At 41.0% G+C, this 19,618-nt stretch overlaps 1 protein-coding gene across 8 annotated transcripts in view; it reads left to right on the plus strand.

The window, feature by feature from the left end:
* The window catches only part of UNC13B (unc-13 homolog B), a 207,347-nt gene that overhangs the window by 140,776 nt on the left and 46,953 nt on the right, over window positions 1–19,618 (plus strand). For all 8 annotated transcript variants that reach the window (XM_064405327.1, XM_064405329.1, XM_064405328.1 and 5 more), the window contains 9 exons: window positions 5,651–5,820; window positions 6,667–6,782; window positions 8,612–8,775; window positions 10,771–10,921; window positions 11,901–11,969; window positions 14,242–14,331; window positions 15,765–15,899; window positions 16,699–16,832; window positions 17,733–17,818. In XM_064405327.1, the coding sequence (XP_064261397.1) occupies window positions 5,651–5,820; window positions 6,667–6,782; window positions 8,612–8,775; window positions 10,771–10,921; window positions 11,901–11,969; window positions 14,242–14,331; window positions 15,765–15,899; window positions 16,699–16,832; window positions 17,733–17,818 (1,115 nt within the window). The remainder of the gene's footprint in view (window positions 1–5,650; window positions 5,821–6,666; window positions 6,783–8,611; window positions 8,776–10,770; window positions 10,922–11,900; window positions 11,970–14,241; window positions 14,332–15,764; window positions 15,900–16,698; window positions 16,833–17,732; window positions 17,819–19,618) is intronic.

Genomic DNA, 19,618 nt, shown 5'->3' on the forward strand with positions numbered 1-19,618 from the left:
TAGGAGACAGTGTTAGGAGGACAAAGCTGACCACAGGGCAATTTCAGTTTTAAATGGAGAGCTCTGGGGTTGTTTGGAGGCTGCCTGTCCATACCTTTTGTTCAGGGAATGCCATAGTCTTTAACATTGTGAGCATTAAATGTTACTGTTCTTTCTGGCGTAGGTGCAAAATTACTTGTTCATTTTACAATAATACCCCCTTGAAGTTGTATAGTCTGAGTACAGCTGTGTTTGAAGCTTTGAATGGTGGGTGTGAAGTCATTGCCTGGAACAGATTACATTGTCTGAACAGGTTGCAAGAGGCATGTTTATTCTTTCTTACTGCAGAAGAATAACCGAGTTAGAATGAATGCAGAGCCTCGTGCTAGCAGATAGCAAATATTTTACTTGGATGTGCAGAGCCCACATGATATACATACCTGCTAATCCTTTGAGAATGGTGCTACTCTCAACTAACCACTGGCTAGTTACCCAAAGGCTTCTGTTTGGTCCCAAAATTTTCCTTTTAGCTGCTGAGCAAGTTGTCAAGCTCAACCTCTTTCAGTTATCTCTGTGATTAAGTGTGCTGTTCCAGAGCTGTATTTTAGACTTCCCCTTCTGAGATCACTATGTTTATAACAATTGTAACTCTTCCCCCTCAGACTCCCTTCACTGTGACAGAGGCCATCCAGTTTGTTCTGCTTTCTTTAATCTCCAGGTACTGCAGATACTGAAACTGGCACTCTGATAAAATCTCGCTTGTTTCCCTGCTCAGTTACCAACATGAGACTTAAATCTGAATGCAGACCTGATGTCTCATGGCAAGCACTAGTTGGCAAGCTGAGTTAATGTAGCTAGTGTTGTAAAATGCAGAATCTCTTTATCTGCTCTTTGTAGTTAGAAGAGCTGCACCATTAATTTGTCCGTTGGTGTTGTAACATTGGTAACAGCAAATGATTGTACTTGTTCTCCTAAGAAAAGAGCTTCATGCTAGTAAGAAGTGAAAACGCATTTCTTTGTTCTTAGACAGCAACAGTGGGCTCTCAGGGCATATTATTTTGCTGTCATGCTTAACTTGCAAAGTACTGAGGATTTTTCTTCATTCTCTTTCCACTCTGATTTTGCCTTAGGTGTTTTCTCCACTGTCCTTTTTTCTCCCTAAAAGAGGAGTCTTGTAATCATTTAAAAATGAGCCTCTTCTGAGAAGTTTTTTGCCTTCCATTCTCGCTGCAGTTGGCCACAGCTGAGCTGACAATTGGACCCTGCAATGTTTTGACACTTCATTTGATCCACATTCGAATCCTCCTGCTTTTTCGGCTGTACCATTTCCCAAAACAACTTTTTTTTCTGCTCCTCCTCTGTATGTTGTTGCAACTTTTTACTGGTCTTTCACATACTGGTTGCTACAACTACTCCTTCCTTTCTCATTTTCCACAAAATCACTACCCTTTTTTAGGCTTTGCTCCTCAGAAGCAGAACTGTACTCTTCAAATGATCACAGGTCCTAAAATCTTGATGATCTATTCTCTCCTTTGCATTTTCCCACCTCTGGTACTCTCATCCATTATTTCTGCAAGCAGCTCTGCACCTTTCTTTCTTTCTTTCTTTCTTTCTTTCTTTCTTTCTTTCTTTCTTTCTTTCTTTCTTTCTTTCTTTCTTTCTTTCTTTCTTTCTTTCTTTCTTTCTTTCTTTCTTTCTTTCTTTCTTTCTTTCTTTCTTTCTTTCTTTCTCTCTTGCTCTCTTTCTCTCTTTCTCTCTTTCTTTTTCTCTTTCTCTCTTTCTCTTTCTTTCTCTCTCTCTTTCTCTCTTTCACTCTTTCTCTCTTTCTTTCTCTCTTTCTTTCTCTCTTTCTTTCTCTCTTTCTTTCTCTCTTTCTTTCTCTCTTTCTTTCTTTTCTCTTTTTCTGTCATTGTATGAAATGTCCCCTGCACTGGACTGTGGAACTTTACAGGTCCTTCTTCAGAACTATGTCAGCAGGAAGGAAACTGCTCACAGAATATGAACACACAGACATTCACTAGATTCTTTGAAGCATAAATATTTTTTATTCAATACCAAAAACCCCCCAAAATACAATAAAACTACTTAATTCTGGGCTTGACTGACCTATGTTAAAATCTGCAAAATATTGTTTCTTCCTCTGGTCTTTTACTTTCCTTGTTTGTTCTTGCGTAAATCTAAGTGTTATGTTTTGTCTTTATTAGCCTATCAGTTCTACAGGGTAAAATAAGCAAATTCAGCACAAATGTTGTTGGGGTTTTTGTTTCAAAGAATGAATCATTGGTTCAGAAGTAGTATTCTGGTCATTTTTGACACTTCTCCTTTTTATTTCTCTCCGTGTTTTAAAGGAGATGAGTCAGTGACCTGTACCAGACCCTTGACATCATCCAAGCTCATCTGGCCCAGCCTTTTCAGAGTGGCAGAGATCTTAGAACTAAGAATCATTTCCTACAATTTTTTTTTCAGAAGTTGGAGCTACATTAGACGGATACAAATTACTAACTTCATTGTGGGAGGAACTATAGTGTAAATTCTACAGTTGCTTGTTCTGTTTAGCCACCAATATACTAATTAATCTGTGTGTGGGCATGTCACTGTGTGAGCAGACCAGAATTAACCACAGCTTCGTGTGCTCTCGTGCTTCCCCTCAGCTGGGCATGGGAAGAGACCCAAATATTGACAGTGCAGGGGACGTGTGTGGGTGCTGGGGCTTCGGTGCTGTGTAAGACTAAAGGGGAATGTGGCAAAATAGATCGAGGTAGAGAGTGGGGTAGTGAGCAAGTCGGCAGAAGCAGGCTCAGTGCAGCAATGACTGGCTTGAGGCAGAAAATCTTAATGGAAAAAAATCTGATTTTAATTTTTCTTTTAGATTTTCTATGCTGTTTCTGGAAAATGTTACTTCATTTGGTAGCTTGAAGTGTAAAAGTAAGTGCTTTTATAAAAATGGCACCACTCCAAACACTGAGACAATATGGGTAAAAAATAAAGGGTTTGAGCCATGTACATAGCAAACCTGGTTTCCAGTCTCTTGATCTCTAAAATGGACCTGAAAGTATTTGGTAATTTCTTTCTTTTGGTGGGGTCACAGAATGTTTCTTTTCTGTGCATCCTCTTGGGAAAGGCTGTGAGAGCTCAGCTGTAGGAGGGTGGACAGACATATGTGTGCACACAGTAAAATCAAGCTTCATAAAAACATATCAAGAAGTGGGGCAGGCATCTTGAGAAATATGCCAGCTTCTGTATTAATGATGGGGAGAGCTTCTAGCAGCAGAGCTTGTTAGACACAGTCTTATGGAGTGATGTCACTGTCACAAATTGGAAGCTATTTATCATTAATTAGAAAATTCTTACCCATCAGCAAGCCCAAGTCTTCCAATGTTCATGATTCTGATTTGGGGTGCTCACTGAAAAGTGAACTGTTTTTTACACAACTGTGTTGTTCACCAAATCAAGGACTATGGTTCTACAGACTTACCCTTTGATGGTAAGCTACCAGCTCAAGGCTTTCAGCTGCAGTAAGAGGGTGATGAAGCTCACTCTCTGGCATGGCACCAGCACAAGGAAAGCAAGTTGAGCATTCTCTTACAAACAACAAGGAAAGGTGTGGTAAAATAGAAGCTTTAGTAGCTCAGTAAATGCTATTGGAAGGCTTCCTGTAGGATGTTGCACTGAGTTATGCTGCTGTCTTTGAGTGTATGATGACAGCCAGACACCTGAGAGGCAGGGCTTGATGCGTCTGTGACTGCTTAAGTTAGATTTAGGTTTGAAAAGTGAATGTTTTCCTTAAGGAAAGACCATTGGAAGTAAAGAAAAAAGACCAAAGTGGTCCTATAAAAGAGCTGTCAGCCAGAAGGTGATTTCTGAAGAAGTCAGGAGTTAACTTATGGATGCTTGGTAAATGGCTCTGTGTCCCAGTTGTGTTTTGAGGCACCCGTGCATTTCTGAACACTGAGCCTCTACAATACTGCCAGGCTGTACAGCAGTGCACTGTGTCAGGAACAGAGGATTTCTTTTACATGCTTATGGTGTATTGCTGGTAGACATGGCAAATCACTCGGATAAATTTGAGTGCTACAAAGAGCAGCATTCCAACCATTCCCTGCTTGTGATCACTTGTTTGCATGGTTTTGTTGGGAAGACATTCTTGAAGTAAAGGAGGCGGGAGAGGAGAGTAAGATAGGAGATAAACATTGAACTCTTTTTATTCTGAACTCTAAATACAGATTTGATTGCACAGTGAAGGCAGGGAACAGTGATGTGCTCTGCCTGTGATCCGGGCTGCATGGAATTGCCTCTAACCTTGTCCATATAATTCCCATCTATTCCCCTCTACTGGAAAAATCAGTAGGAGCTGCATGGATGTCTCTTAAACATTGTCCTGAATCACAATGGTGGCACTAAGAGCCCAGATGGTTTCTTGGCAGAGAGCATGCTCATAACCAGCCACTGCCACATCCTATTGACCAGGCTTAGCAGAGCTCTTCTGACCCATTTCTTCTTTTTTCCTGTTGCTTAGCAACAGATGCAGCATGTTAATGTTAAAAAGGCTGGAAAACAGGCCTTCAGCAGCAGTTGCCTGTTTTCATAGGTTTTATTTGCTTGAGGGTAGACATTTGTAGTGGTTATGGTGAGTAATCACCCTTGTCATGGTCTCATATGAGCATTCAAATTGCTTTATTGCATGCCCTGTAAATGAGCAGAGCTGTTATAATACGGTTCTACCCACTTCTGACATCCAAGAGCCTGTGTGGATATACAAAAGGTATCTGAAACACCTGAAAAAGGGGGAGAGTCTTTAAATCCTGTCTGTGCATTATACTGGAGGGTGCTGATTCATCACACAGTAAACTGCTTCTTTTAATGGAAATGTCTTTATTGATCTGCCCGGAGCACAAAGTATCAGTCTAAGCTGTGAATAATAGGCAGAATCAATTCTAGTAATTAAATACCAATGCTGTAACTACTGTATCACACCCGTTCTCCTCAGGCAGTGTGGTGTATCATCTGATTGTAATGTATTATGCATTGATACACTACTGCTTTGTGACTGTCTTTGAAGAAGGAGATCTACCTCCACCTGAACTATTTATCCTTTGTTAAAAACTAGCACAAAGAGTGTTTGTCACAGGTCTTCACTGTGCTAACCTAGAAACTGCATAAAGACAGGTAGTCCTTACAGCCTGCAGCTGAACAGGAGGTTATTGATGGAGAGAGCTGTTGAAACCAGTTAGATGATGATTGTCATTTTCTGCGGGGGTGTATGCTGGCATTAACCAACCTAGCTATCCCCAGGCTTCTGTGGGCTTCACAGCAAAACTGACAGCTGTGAAGAGAATTCCCAAGTTCTGTGGGCTGCTGCTGAGAGTGAGGACAAGCAGCAGAGTCACAGCTGCTTGGGAAGTCAGAAGTTGGTGGCTGAGGTTGGGGCAGGGCTGTCATTCAGCATGCATTTGGAGTATCTGCCGTGTCACAGGAGCATTTAGAATGCACCAACAAGGTGCTGTGTGGTTCATATCAGACACTCCACTTTTGAATAAATACGCATTGTTTACACTTTGCTAATATATCACTCTGATGTTGAAGGAGTGGGTCAAGAGGAGTACAGAGAATGTAGCAAATAAATGTTGGCTGCATTGCACACTCTTAAAATTACATTTTCTCTTGTTTGCAGTGAGTGCCATAATTCCTCTGACCGGATCAAGGTGCGAGTGTGGGATGAAGATGATGACATCAAGTCTCGTGTCAAGCAGAGGCTGAAACGCGAGTCAGATGATTTCCTGGGGCAAACAATCATAGAAGTTCGCACTCTGAGTGGAGAAATGGATGTTTGGTACAACCTTGGTGAGCAGGGCCTTGGGACTGAAAGCGTGTTATATGTTGGTTTCAGAACTTTTGAGGGCACTTGGATGAATGTGGACAATTTGCAAGAAAGGGAGAAAAAGTTTGCATGGTTTCAAGGGCATGTGATGCTGCTGCAGAGCAGCTGCAAAGCTGCTCCCAGTTAAAATGGAGTGTAACGTGCCAGAAGGTTGATGTTTTTCTCTGTCAGCTATTTAAAAACAGAGTGGAAGAAATGCTTGGAGCAAGACTCTATTCTGCTGGAAACATGCTGTCCTGTGCTCTTTTTTTGGTGTCAACACAAGCATTTTGCCAGTCTGTAAGAACTTCGAGTGCACTGCACTGGGCTGGCAAGTTGGTGAGACCTTTTCCAGTTACTGTTGTAGAAAGTACCAGCAAGCAACCAGGTGGTACTGAGTTGACCAGGCACTGTGAACCTGTCATCTCCTAGGAGATCCAAAATCTTCTTCCAGCAGTTCCCAGGAGTTTAGGGTTATGGTGAAGTTAGGGACAAATTCCACATCAGTCAGCGCTGTTCTCAGAAAAGGAATCTGTTCTTGGTGATTCTAGTTCAGCTGACTTAATTCAAGACCCTGTAGCACATTTACTGGCAGAAAGGGTGTCTTATGTCCAAAAATGTGCATAGTTCTAACTAGATGTGTCATATTGAGGTTGTTTTGCTGATGTCTGCTTAAGTGTTATTCAATGTTTTGAAAGAAAAGAGAAAGTTTTCACTGTGGTGACTCAGCCCGAGGTTCCAGCAGTTCCTTTTGCCAGTGTTGTCACCCTGAGATGGCTGTGCTCTGAACATGAGCAATGCATGTAATTGCTGATGGTTTTGCCTTCTAGAGAAGCGAACAGATAAGTCTGCAGTGTCCGGGGCTATTCGCCTGCAGATCAGTGTGGAGATCAAAGGCGAGGAGAAAGTGGCTCCATATCATGTTCAGTACACTTGCCTTCATGAGGTAAGAAGTGGGAATATCTGTTCATTCTGACTATTGAAAAAGCAATTTTCTGATTTTTATTTCATTGAAATGTACCTCAGTGCCCTAGGTGAGCTTTCTTTTCCCTGCCACACAGTGGTAACACACTGAATCATCAAACCCACATTTGTCAGGAAGGCAAAGGCAGTTTTAACCTTTCTCCCTGACACTGGGGACTGGCTGGCTCAGTGTGTCCAACTGTCACAGCTGTGCTGCTGTCAGAGATCAGGCTTTGGTTCCACTCAGAGCCATGATGAGTTTAAGGTGGAGAAACATGTGAATTTCCTTGAGTGATGTTTTCAACATGTACTTCTGTATTTCTGTCTTTCTTTAGAGGAAGCATACTAAAATGCATTATGGGTAAATTCTGATTGAGGAGAGTCTCTGTCTTGGGCTGTTGAGTGATGCAGGTATTGGTGATATAAACTCTTTTGTGCTGCTGCAGTGGTGTGTAGTTATGAACAGTTGTTGGGGAACAGAAGATTAAGCTGAGGTTTCTGGGTACTGACTGTCTCAGGATGGACTGAGCTAGACAGGCAGTGCTGCAGAAGTTGGGAGAAATCCAAGGATGACTTTCGAAAAGACTGAAGGGAAACCCTGTCTTGGAGAAATGCCCAGTCTGTCTGTGTCAAAGAAAAGGCAGGCAGCAGGGTCAGTCTCAAAAGTGTCTGAATAAGGGAGAGTAGTCAGAGCCCTGTATATAAGAATATCCTGAGGTCAGTGAGGGTTAAACAAATGCATCTTACACAGAGAAGGACAGTTGTATCACAGAGAGGAATGTCCATCTACAGGAACAGCATATTTATTCAGCCACTGTGCTGGAGGAGCTCTGTGGTGTCTTCTGGCCTTGTCAGGGAACTCTCTATAAGAGAAATATAAAGCTCAGAAAGTATTCTTCTTTTAGTAGGCTGTATTGTATCCTTCAATATATTTATTGTTTTTAATTTCAGTGATGGCTACTATTTGGTAAGCTGTTCTGGTTTTGTCCTTTGAACATGCATGTTCACTTGTTTCTTTTTTTTTGCAAGTAGGTATCTTTTAACTATCACTTTTTTCTTTTGTGTATTCTAAAATGAAGATGATTTGCAGAAAGAATAATATAATCAGGAAATACACTACTGTAAAGCAGAGTACTCTAGCTACTAATGAGATCATTAGACTTCTGCATCGCTTACTGTAGGGAGCCATTCTCTGACAGGCTGATGAATCTGTAAGTGACATGAATTTGAGGATTACTGAGAAGCCCACTGAGCTGAATGTGCAATTTTTGCATAGCAATGATAGCTGAAAACTTTTGCAGTGTTAGATAAAGTGAAAGGTTATGTTGAATAATAATAATGCAAGTGTCTAGTTGTTAGGGGTGATCTTAAGGGTATCCTTTTCAGGAAAAGAAATCTGTTTGGACTGTTCTGTATAATAATAATTACAATGCTGATACAGAGCTGTAACATCAGCTAGTTTAAATAGCTTGTCCATGTTAACGCATTTTCATGATGAGAACAGAAATGCGTAGGTTTCAGGAAAACTAATTAGTGTATGGCTTCAGTGCACTAAAGCACTCTTCTGCATCATTCACGTTGTCTGCTGGGTAAAGTTGTAGGTATGCATGTGAAAAATTCAGCTATGAGATTCATTCAAGAGGAAAAGGTAAAAGCAAAAAATACAGAGTGGACAGGGGGAAAAAAGAGGAGGAGAACAAAGAAAGTTGTGATAGTGCCACCACATTAGCAGTTTCACTCTCTTCATGAATCTTACTTAGCGTCTTCAGCAGCCTCACATACATACAAACTTGTCCTTGTTTTGTTTTTCAGAATCTCTTTCACCATCTCACAGATGTGCAAGGGAATGGGGTGGTGAAGATCCCTGATGCCAAAGGAGATGATGCATGGAAGGTGTATTTTGATGAGACAGCCCAAGAGATCGTGGATGAATTTGCAATGCGTTATGGCATTGAGTCAATATACCAGGCCATGACGTAAGATGCATTTCCTGTGTTCCTTAGTGCAGATAATTGGTGTAACTGATTGATGTAACTCTCACTGTTTAGCAGATGAAGTGTATTGATAATGGAAAGCTTGGCAGTGGCAGCTGCTCCTTTTGGGGCTTACCGTGAATGGGAAGAGACTTCCTGTCTTTGAATCACTGACGTCCTCAAAGTTTAAAAATTTTTGTCTGCTGTTCCTGTTTTGAGACTCTCCAGTCTCTCTTTGAGAGCTCTTCTGTTAAAAAGGTGTTGCTCAAGGTTCCCACTGAAGGTTTTTGATGATATGAGAAGGGGTGATGTTTTGTGGAAGCATTTGTCCTATCTGTCTGTTGTGGCAAATGTTACAGTTCTTTGAAGAGACTGTTTTCTCAGGTGCTGCTGAAAGCACTTCCAGTAAGTTTGAGTAATGGTGCCACTGATTTGTTCTCTTTGGAGCTAGGTTAATGCAGTTCTCTGTCTTCAAAGAACCTTTTCCTTGTCTCTATAATTTTACTTGGATTTGGGATTAGTCATTCTTCCTCTTAAAGACTAGTATTGCTATACTTAGCTCATTTCTTATTTCAAATGTAATATTAAATGTAGCAGACAAAAGTGAACTTTTTCACATTAGAAGCTAAAAGTTTTGGGTTATGGGTCCTTAGATGACTTAGGAACTGTACTTAATGTCACCTTGCAAGCAGCTTTTCTGCCTATTGGTTTAAGCCAAAATGGAAGAGAATTGGCAGGTTTCTCTGGAGGTCTAATCACTGCTTATAGCAGGGCTAACTTGAAAGTTGAACGAGACTGCTCAGGGATGTGAAAAATTTCCAAGGATGAAGGTGGAAGCCTCTCTGGTTAGATCCCCATTCCTCACAGCTTCTCTTCTTAAATGAAGCCATTTCATGTGCTTGTATTTACCCAGTGCCTAAATGACCAATTAGTATGCAAGTGTTAAGTAACAAGCATGGTTTTAAACTTGAAGAGGTTAGATTTGTGATAGATAAAAGGACAAAATATTTTACAGTGAGGGTGGTGAAACAGTGGATGAAACATGGATAGACGAGGCTGCCCAGAGAAGTGGTAGATGTCCTACATAACCTGGAAGTGTTCAAGGTCATGTTGAATGGAATTTTGAGCAGCCTGGTCTGGTTGGAGCAGTGGGTCCCTGATCACTGCAGAGGCTGGACTAGATGACCAGCCCAAACTGTTCTGTGATTCTCTGAGTCCCTTAGGGAGAAGGTTACATTTGTAAAGTGGTTCCCAGATTAGATTAGATTTCTCAGTGAGTATGTCTGCATAAAAATGGTCCATATCTTCTGCCTCTTGAAATGAACTTGCCATTTCCCATGATGTAAGACCTCTTAAGCTCTGATTATTTTTTTTGTAGGACTAACAGATTTTTTTAATTTTTTTTTAATCATTTCACAAGCCTGAATGCTCCTAGCATAATTCTGAGATTTCCTGAAGGAGGTTTCCCTGCATTTAATGAGAGAATGGGAAAATGCAGATGAGTGTGCACACTTCTTGCAGGCTGAATGGGTTAGCCATAAGGAATTAAACATATCAGCGCAGCACAGAAATTCTGGTGTGTACTCTCACTGGCCATTAATGCTTTCCGGCTGCTGCCACCTCATGACACCTCAGAACCTGTGTCTGCCTCAAGCAGCAGCAAATCGTGTCAATTTCCTTGTGTCAGGCTTGGTTCTAGGAATTGGCATCAGGACCCAGGGCGTCACTAAGTCACGTACTGTCGGCAGCAAATGGCTGAGAAGCTGTTTTATGATCTGGAAATGGCTGCAGTGAAGGGATTTCTCTTTGTTTTGAGCTGTTGTCTAGATGGCACCTTTCTGAATAAAAACTTAGGGATGCTAGAGTTCTGTAAAGTGATGAAACGTAACTTCCATCTGTTCATGGTGCCCGCCAGCACAAGGGGTCTATTAAAGGGATAAAGTCAAGTCCTGCTGCACAAAAGAGACCAGAATGACTTACATCACTGTCCTTTTGCAGGCATTTTGCATGTCTCTCCTCTAAATACATGTGCCCAGGCGTGCCAGCTGTGATGAGCACCTTACTTGCCAATATCAATGCTTATTATGCACACACCACTGCCTCCACAAATGTGTCTGCTTCGGACCGCTTTGCAGCCTCCAATTTTGGGGTAGGTTTGTGTGTTTGGTGATGTTGCGATTGGACTTCTTTAATTTGCTACAGTGATTCCACCCTTCAGTAAACAACTTGTTCTGTTTAAATAACATTAAATTTGTGAGGAATTCAAAGCAGTGGAACTCCTATACCAGACAGAGAGCATGGGTTTATTGTCTTCATCATCACACAATTCAGATATCAATCAATGTAATGCATTATGATGTTGATTCTTTGTGTTCACATTACAGTGGAGCACAGATGGTATGAAATGAGCAAACAATACTAGCTCTGCATGTTAGTGCTGTTGGTAAAATATACCATGTGATCTGGTAATTTCAGAACTTTGGTTTTAAAAACAGCAACTGCTTTAGGAGAAGAAAAGCACCACCACAAAAGAAGTCTAACCATTAATGGTTAAAATGTTTTGTATATAATTTGTGGTGGAGTTGAGCATGATGGAAAAGTATTTGGAAAAGCTTCCCATCAGACTGAGATTAATAGATTGAGGAGGTGTTCACAATGCCAAATCAGAATTCAGTGGAGAGACCTGACCTGAAGAAGTTGTGTCACAAGAAGCCTGTAGTACTTGTCACTTGTCTAGATAAGATCACAGAGCTGTATCATTGCTCTGAATTAGACCTTTTCTGCCTGTAATTTATTCATCTCTGAATAAGTATTTTCTCTCAAATACAAGTTTGGTGTAAATTGCAGATGGAAAGTCAGAATGGTTTCTGTTCTGCCTCTACTTCAGAATGATAATGGAGTATTTTTTCTGAAATTGTGATGTTTCACAGACTTCAGAAATAATTACAATTTTAAAGTAAATCCAAGAATTGAAAGAAAATACTGTTTGCACAATGCCAAGTACCCATACTGCTTTCTCCTGCTCTCATGAGATCTGACACTGATTACCTGATATCTTGCTGCTTACTCTGAACATGGATTAGACAGTGGTGATATGTGAATGTTTACTGGTGCTTTCTGCTCAACAGAAAGAACGATTTGTAAAGCTTCTGGATCAGCTTCATAATTCACTTCGGATTGATCTCTCAATGTACAGGGTGAGTGGGAATAAACAGAATCCTTCCAGATATTCTGGTGGGCAGAGTGGAAACACACCATTTGGATTTCTCTTATGTTTCTAACTTCCTGCATAGTTTGTGTCTTAAGAAATTGTCATGACAAGCTTGTTGCTCAAATGTACTGTTTTGTTTTGCAATGGATTGAAACTTAGACCTTGTTTTTTTCTTCCACTGTAATTTGCTCAAGATTTCTGAAATAATTTGAGCATTGTCCACTGTATTTATCTCTGATACTTCCCCAGAAGTTTCTAATCCAAGTTGGATTGGATTAAATAATTTGAATTACTTTTATCAGCTACTTTGGGTATCCTCTAAAAAGGGAAAATAGACTTGTTCTCCCCTACTATATTTTAGATCAGATATGAACAGAAATGTTTTAGATCACCATGTTGTCACGTATTTAAGGTTTGGCAAACTCAAATCACGATGTATGGTCAGGTTTGAGATCCCCCCCACTTCAGCAGATTGTGAAGAGATGAGTTTCAGATGTTGGCATTAGTCCAACAAGCTTCATAAACCCTCCACTTTCTTTCCTTGCTACTCCTGAGTCAATATTGTCTTATCATGTGACTTGGCTGGTTTTTTCCCTTAAATTCCTTGCTATATTATTTCAATCAGTGACTAATTCATTGAAAATTTTGAAAATGGTGCCAAAATGTGAGCTTCAACTTTGTTCAGTAATCCACTTCTGATTTAGCATTTACCTGAAACACAGAAAAATGTATAGAGGAGAAAAACACAAGAAGATAAAGAGAAGTGCATTAGGAAGACAAAACAAAAAGGAAAAGGGGAAAGGTACAAAAGAAGATAAAAGGAATATTGTGTGAAGAGCTATTCTAAAGCTACATTACTAGAAAGAGAAGGCATAAATAGAGGCAGCTGATCCATGGAGTAGCAGAGGGAAAATTATCAACCCATGACAATAGGAATCTGTAGCAGTGCTGCCTTTTTTGTTTGCTTGGTGTTCAGTAAAAGCTGCTTTTTGGTAGCTGATGCAACTGAAATGTGCACAAATAAGTAAGATCTTACATAAAGGGCCAGGAAAGATTTGTGTAGTTTAAATAATTTAGGTGTAATTTAATTGACATTATATTTGGAGAAATGACTGAAGAATTATGGGAGCATTTAGTAATTATTTTAAGACCCTAAATGGCAGGTTAAGTTCTGAAAGAAAAGGTGTTAGTTTGCAGCTTTCCAAACAGGAGATGGAAATTTATATCCTTCAAATGGTTTGTATTTAGATCTTTACCCATGGAAGTCTTCCATTTTGGTAAATACCCTGAGTTCCAGAGAACCCACGTGTGGACGGCTTAACTTTTAACAGGAGAGCTGTCTGAGAGGGACCATCTACAAATGACTGCAAAAAGCATCAAATTGCCTGCAGTGGTTAGCTAAATTGCAGTAATACTCAATTACTACTGTCAAGAGACAGCATATTTTTCTGCAAGTCCTCAGTAAAAAGGGAAAACTTTACCCGTTTGCTCTTTTTGCCTTCATATCTAATAATTTTTGAATGTGCAGATACGAAGAGGCTATGTGAAGAGAAGGTTGCCCCTGCTCTTTTACTTGCAGCAAAACCAATCCCATCAGCTTGAATGTAAGAACATGCTGAGGAGCATGAATGGTCTTAAAGGAGACAGGTCCACAGGAGACAGTGGGAATGTTGGAAAGGGCACAGTGCCTGAGATCAGAAAGGGAAGAGTGTTGTGCAAGAAGCAAAGCAAAGCTGGCCACATTCAGTATATGTATTTACATATGGCATCTCACATGGTTCTAGCTAGTTCCAGTACCATCTTATGAGAGCAGTGCTAATTTTTCCTTCTTGGTCTTTACTTCTCTGGAGAGGCGTTGAATACACCATACCCCTTGGCATCCCAGAAGAGAAGCCAAAAAACAGACCACTGAGTGCAGAAAGGAGAAGTCTCACATAACCTCAGGCAAAAGACCAGGGCTGCCAGTGGTGAGCTGTTCCCAGCCTGCTCCTTCTACAGCCAAGGAAACCGTTCCTGCCCCAAAGGGCTGTCAGTCTCCTGGCATCCACAGACATTACATTTATGTGAGAAGCTATTTAATTAAGCAAACAGATAAGCTTCTGCAGCAAAACGGCCTTATTTATTGAGTATTGTTTTGACTGGTACAAGCTTCTTGAGCAGGAAATGTTTCCAAGACAGTTTCCTTATTTAGCACATGCTTGAAGCCTTGCATGGATCTGACTGTGCTTTCGAACAGGGTTTCCCTTTTTTGTCAACAGAATAACTTCCCAGCCAGCAGCCGTGAGCGGCTGCAGGACCTGAAGTCTACTGTGGATTTGCTGACCAGCATCACTTTTTTCAGGATGAAGGTAGGGATATGGGTGGGAATGGGAATGGCATCTCTGCAGGTTTTTTTCCCCAGGAGTTGATTTCCCATTTTCAAACCATTGTTTCATGTTGTTGTTCTTTGGACACTTAAGGAAAATGGAAATCATCTGCTGACCATGTATAGACATCTACATTTTGTCTTTACTTTTCTGTATTTTGCATTATGAAGATGCAAATTGCTTTTCCCCTATTATTCTTCAGTAATAAAGATGGCACAACACTCTCCCACCTCTCCCTCAGAAAAAACCAAAAAAATTGAGGAGGAGGAAGAATAAAGGGAATTGTCTACTTTTAGGAAGATAATTTGCTTTTTTTAATAACATTAGGAAGGATTTCACTATGTAGTAAATATTTTAGAGTTTCCCTTGTGGAGGATGAGATACTAAAATGGGATAATATCTCTCAGTAGAGATCCAGGGGAGTTGTTATGAATGCTAATGTGCTGGTTTCATAGTTAAGTTTATTGTCCCAGCAATGTGTAATGAGATTATTTTATATTCCTGATTTTTGGCTTCTAAACTTTTTTTACAAGATCACAACCTAATATTGTTGGTTAGTACATGCCACTTAAAAATGTTTATGTTATCAAAAACAAAGCAAGTGTTTCATTTGAGCTACTTCAAGAAGTGCTTAAAATTTTATACCATACCCTAGTGTAAATGATGATTTAGATCTTTATTTTAAGAGTATTCGTTCAGACAGTCTGTCTGTGTTGGAAGCTTGATTTATAGAGATTCTCTGAAAAATTTAGAGGTACTGAAAATATCAAAATTGTCAGGTTATAGTTGTATTTGCAGGGTGATGATTGCCTGTCCATTTAGTTTAAAGTACCTCTGCAGCATTTTCCTAAAATAGTGTAACAATGAAATAATGAAAACAGCTGCTGTTGCAAGAGGAGAGAAGGCGTATCAGTTGGCATGTCCCTAATGATTCTGGTTGCTTTAAAATTCAATAAAGCCTCTGATGAAAGATGTTCTTAATGAAAGTTTTTTGTATTTAAAGGCAGACAAGTGGTCTTTGGCAAGACTTTGCAGATCAGATGTAAACTGCTCTGCATGCTTCCAATGCTGGGGAAGATTGCCTGCAGGCTTTGTAATAAAGTCCTATAAATTCAGCAGAAATTGTGTGTTTGGCTCAGGCTATACACATATCAAGCCACATGATCTGTCTGTTCTGGGGAATCTTCCTTGGCACATCAGAATCTCTTTTATGCTTCAAATGGTCCTGTGGGGAGATAAGTGTTGTCACTGCTTTTTTATGCCTGTGGAGAGTGACCCATTTGTGGTTTCAGGTCGCAAGTTGCTGAAAGCAGATCCACCAAGCCTTGAGTGGTTTCCAAAACAGTGATGTGTCTTTTCCCTGTTTGACTTATGAACTGTGCTTTGTTTGACTCTCTTTGTTGTTCCCTTGCCAGGTCCAAGAGCTGCAGAGTCCACCCCGAGCTAGCCAGGTGGTGAAGGACTGTGTAAAAGCTTGCCTCAATTCCACCTATGAGTACATTTTCAACAACTGTCATGAGCTGTACAGTCGGGAGTACCAGACAGATCCTGTGAGTAGCTGATAAGCAGGCAGAAATTGAATTTTTTCTGTTTTTCTTAAGATAATAACAAAAATACTAATTGATACAAAAAGCCAGCACAAAGTCGTGTGACTTGTTATCTTCTGAATGCACAAAATTTGTAATCAATTAATGAGCACTAATTAGTAAGGGGAAGATGATAATTGTTTTACACTAACTAATTATGATGTGTTTTGCCAGCCTCAGCAGTTATTTGTGAAGGGAAGGTTTCATATAGCTTTGAGCGAGCGAAAGCCAATTACAGCAAATGTAGGCTGATCAAGGAAACTGTCATTAGCATATGTAAACCTCAAGGACTGAGATTTTGCCTCAATTTCAGGCACCCAGTATCCTGCACAGGGTTTAGGAGGTGCCTCTAGACACAAACTGTTCTCAAATGCATGACAGCTCCACTGGCCTCTCTGTAGTAATGCACACACAGCATGTCAACAGGGATACAGTCACCAACCAGGTGCCTAAAGAGCAAGTATTTGGAATAGGCTTAGGGCAAAGGATGTCTCAGCATGTCTCCTGGAGCCTAGCCTGCTCCTGGCATGGTAGATGACAAAACAGGATTAGTTGGGTTTGAGACCACCAGTTAGCAGCATGTTTTGGTGTGTTACTGTGTGTTGCGTTAGATCAGACAAGTTGCCAGCAGTCATTAATAATTTTAAGCTCTTTGGAAGAAAGGGTCCACTGGTGTGCTTGGAATTTGCATGGTGATCTGCATTTGCCGGCTTTTTCTTTTCCCTTACCTTTTATGCTGGTTTTCCAATGTCTTCCTTCTCAGAACAAAACTCAGGACCTTCCTGCCGAGGAGCAGGGCCCCAGCATCAGAAACCTTGATTTCTGGCCCAAGCTCATCACTTTGATAGTTTCCATCATAGAAGAGGACAAGAATTCTTATACCCCAGTCCTGAATCAGTAAGAATCTTCCGTGTCATGTTTGGCTAATGCTAGTCTGTGTCTGCTCTGCTTCATTTGTTAAACTGCTTTCTATCTCTTCTGTCACTTGTGCATTTATAGAAGTACTTATCTTGTCTGTCTGTCTTTCTGTCTTATCTGTCTCTGTCTATATAAATAACTTTTTGATTGGGATGGAAGAGTTTCAAAAGGTTCAGTTACGATGGCGTTCGAGCACAAACACCCTGATTATTACAATCCTGAACTCAGGGAGGCACCTGAAACTGGGGTGAGAGTTCTTTTGGTTTTTTCTGATGTTGAGCAGTTCTGGGGTGCACATCAAGGTACACAGTAGTGCTGTGGTGCCTTACACTGTGGCTTAGGAACATAGTGTCCAGTGCAGCACTGGGAGATTGCACTGGGTGGAGTTTGCATAGCATTGGAAGGGACCCATTGGAAATGGGTCTGTTTGACTGGTGGATACCCCTGTTACAATCCCACAAGGCAGAGAGAGATAGAGATCCTACAAGGTATTACACACAAAGACCTGGATTGTGCCCTAATCATAATTGATCTAACATGATCTGTCAGCCTAGTAACCCTCAAAAAGGAGAAAGAAAAAAATTAACAGGGAAGGGGAAAAAAGTGCAAGGGCATAAAGATCACATTCCCAGAATGACTGGGTGCACCTCTTCTAGGAAAGACATGCAGGACCTGTCTTTTTGAGTTAAACTAATTTTTTTGTTTGCTTAATCTGTGCCACAGAGTCTAGTCCATGATCTCTTATTTTCAAATGGTCCTTTAGGGTGAAGGAAGCATCTGTAAGGTTGAGATTTTCAGCTTGTAGCATAGCTCAGAGCTAAATAAAGAAGTGCCCTTTGCTTTGACGTATGTCAAAGCCTTTTCCAAATGTCCCCTCAGGTTTCCTCAGGAGCTTGCAGTTGGGAAGATCAGCGCAGAGGTGATGTGGAGTCTTTTTGCCCAGGATATGAAGTATGCCATGGAAGGTAAGAGAATGTCTCACTGTTGTTAGCTGACTTGTTGCTGGTCTCTTGTTCTCCATCGTTTGATGAAATTGAGGCTTAAGCTCGTGCGTAGCATCACTGATTGGAGCTGGGATTTTTAGTGTTTGTTTGTTCATGCACAGCTGGTTATGGGTGAGAACTGAGGCTGAGATCTGTATGAGCTGTAGACCTCCATGTCAGGCTGTGTTGCAAGCTGTTCATTGACATCCCAGCTGGTTTGAAATCAGAAGTTCCCTTTGGCCTAGAACTTGCAATGGCTTGGATCAGCAGCCAGCAGCAGCTTCATCTTCCATTGTGCTGTGGTAGAAAGGGTTGGAGAAGTTGGTGGACTCTGGGTTGTGCCATGGCTCTAGTTCCCTGGTTAATACAATACAGGTTGTCTAAGCCATTAGCAGAAAGATACTGTTACAATAATTCCTGCTGCAGACATCTCCATTTCCAGTTAGTCTTTGCATAATTCCATCTCCTAGGAAGGAGGAAATTTTACTGTTTCTGAAAATGAATTAGGCATGAAAACCCAGCAAATTCCTAAAAGGAATTCTTCTTGCAGTACTCTTCTGATGCTTGGTTTCTGAACTTGATTTTACTTCTATACATTGATTTTCACAATCTTACCAACTTTTCACAAGTTTCAGAGAGCATCCAGCTCCCACTGTCTCTGCAGGGTTGGGCTTTATGATCATTTGTAAGGTGAGACTGTGATAAAACATAAGTGCAAGTGCTGTCTGCGGCATGCTAGCTGTATTTATACTCCAAACCAAAGTCAAGCTTCTGCTTTTGGCCACTCACAAAATTTTGCTCAATCCACTTGTCCCCACTTTGATCTGAACTCACTTACAGGAGTGACAGCCAATTAGACTCTTCAGATTGCTAGGACAAAAATGCTGCCAGTAAGACAGCTGCGTGCATTTTGTTCTTTGGAAACAGTCTGTGGGGTTGCTCTGTAGGTGAAAAAGATTGACTCCATTTATTTTATTAATCTCTGTCAGTGCAACAGATGTAGAGACTCTGCTGTGGGGGAACAGTCTTTGCCAGGTGAAGGCTTGAATCTGACATGCTGCAGGGCTGGATGAAATGTTCTCAATTCTGTGTTAGAAACGTTTTATATATGCTTGTACCCCACAGTGCCTTTGTCTTGTGAGGTCAGGCTCATGTAAGAACAGACGCTGGGAAGAAGGACTGTGACCTACTAACTATGTTGAAGAGTCTCTTCTGTAGTGACTGTCGCTGCTTGCTCATGTGTTAGAGATAAGGCAATTGTGATAATTTCATGTTCTCTTTCCCTAGAAACCGTTTGCTCCTGCAAACCCTTTTAGCTCCCTTTTCAATTTTGTCCTTATTTGTCTAGGAGGAAAGGAGCACCTCTTCTATGAAGAAAGACTGAGAGAATTGCATTTGTTCAGCCTTTGGGGTGGCCTACCTGGGGTACCTGAAGGGAGCCTACAAGAACAATGGAGAGGGGCTTTTTAGAAGAGTTATTGTCACAGGGCAAGGGGGAATGGCTTCCAACTGAAAGAATAGATTGAAATTAGGCATTAGGAGAAAATTCTTCCCTGTGGAGCGTGGTGAGGCACTGGCACAGGTTGCCAAGAGAAGCTGGTTTTGCCCCATCCCTGGCCGTGTTCATGGCCAGGCTGGCCAGGGCTTGGATCAGTCTGATCTAGTGAAAAGTGTCCCTGCCTATGGCAGAGGGATTGAAATGACATGATCTTTACAGTTCTGTCCAACTCCAGCCACTCCATGGTTCTTTCTGCTCCTGTGTGCTCTCCTTCAGGAATTTAT

Source organism: Passer domesticus, chromosome Z (genome assembly GCF_036417665.1).
Source record: "Passer domesticus isolate bPasDom1 chromosome Z, bPasDom1.hap1, whole genome shotgun sequence".
NCBI lineage: Eukaryota > Metazoa > Chordata > Aves > Passeriformes > Passeridae > Passer > Passer domesticus.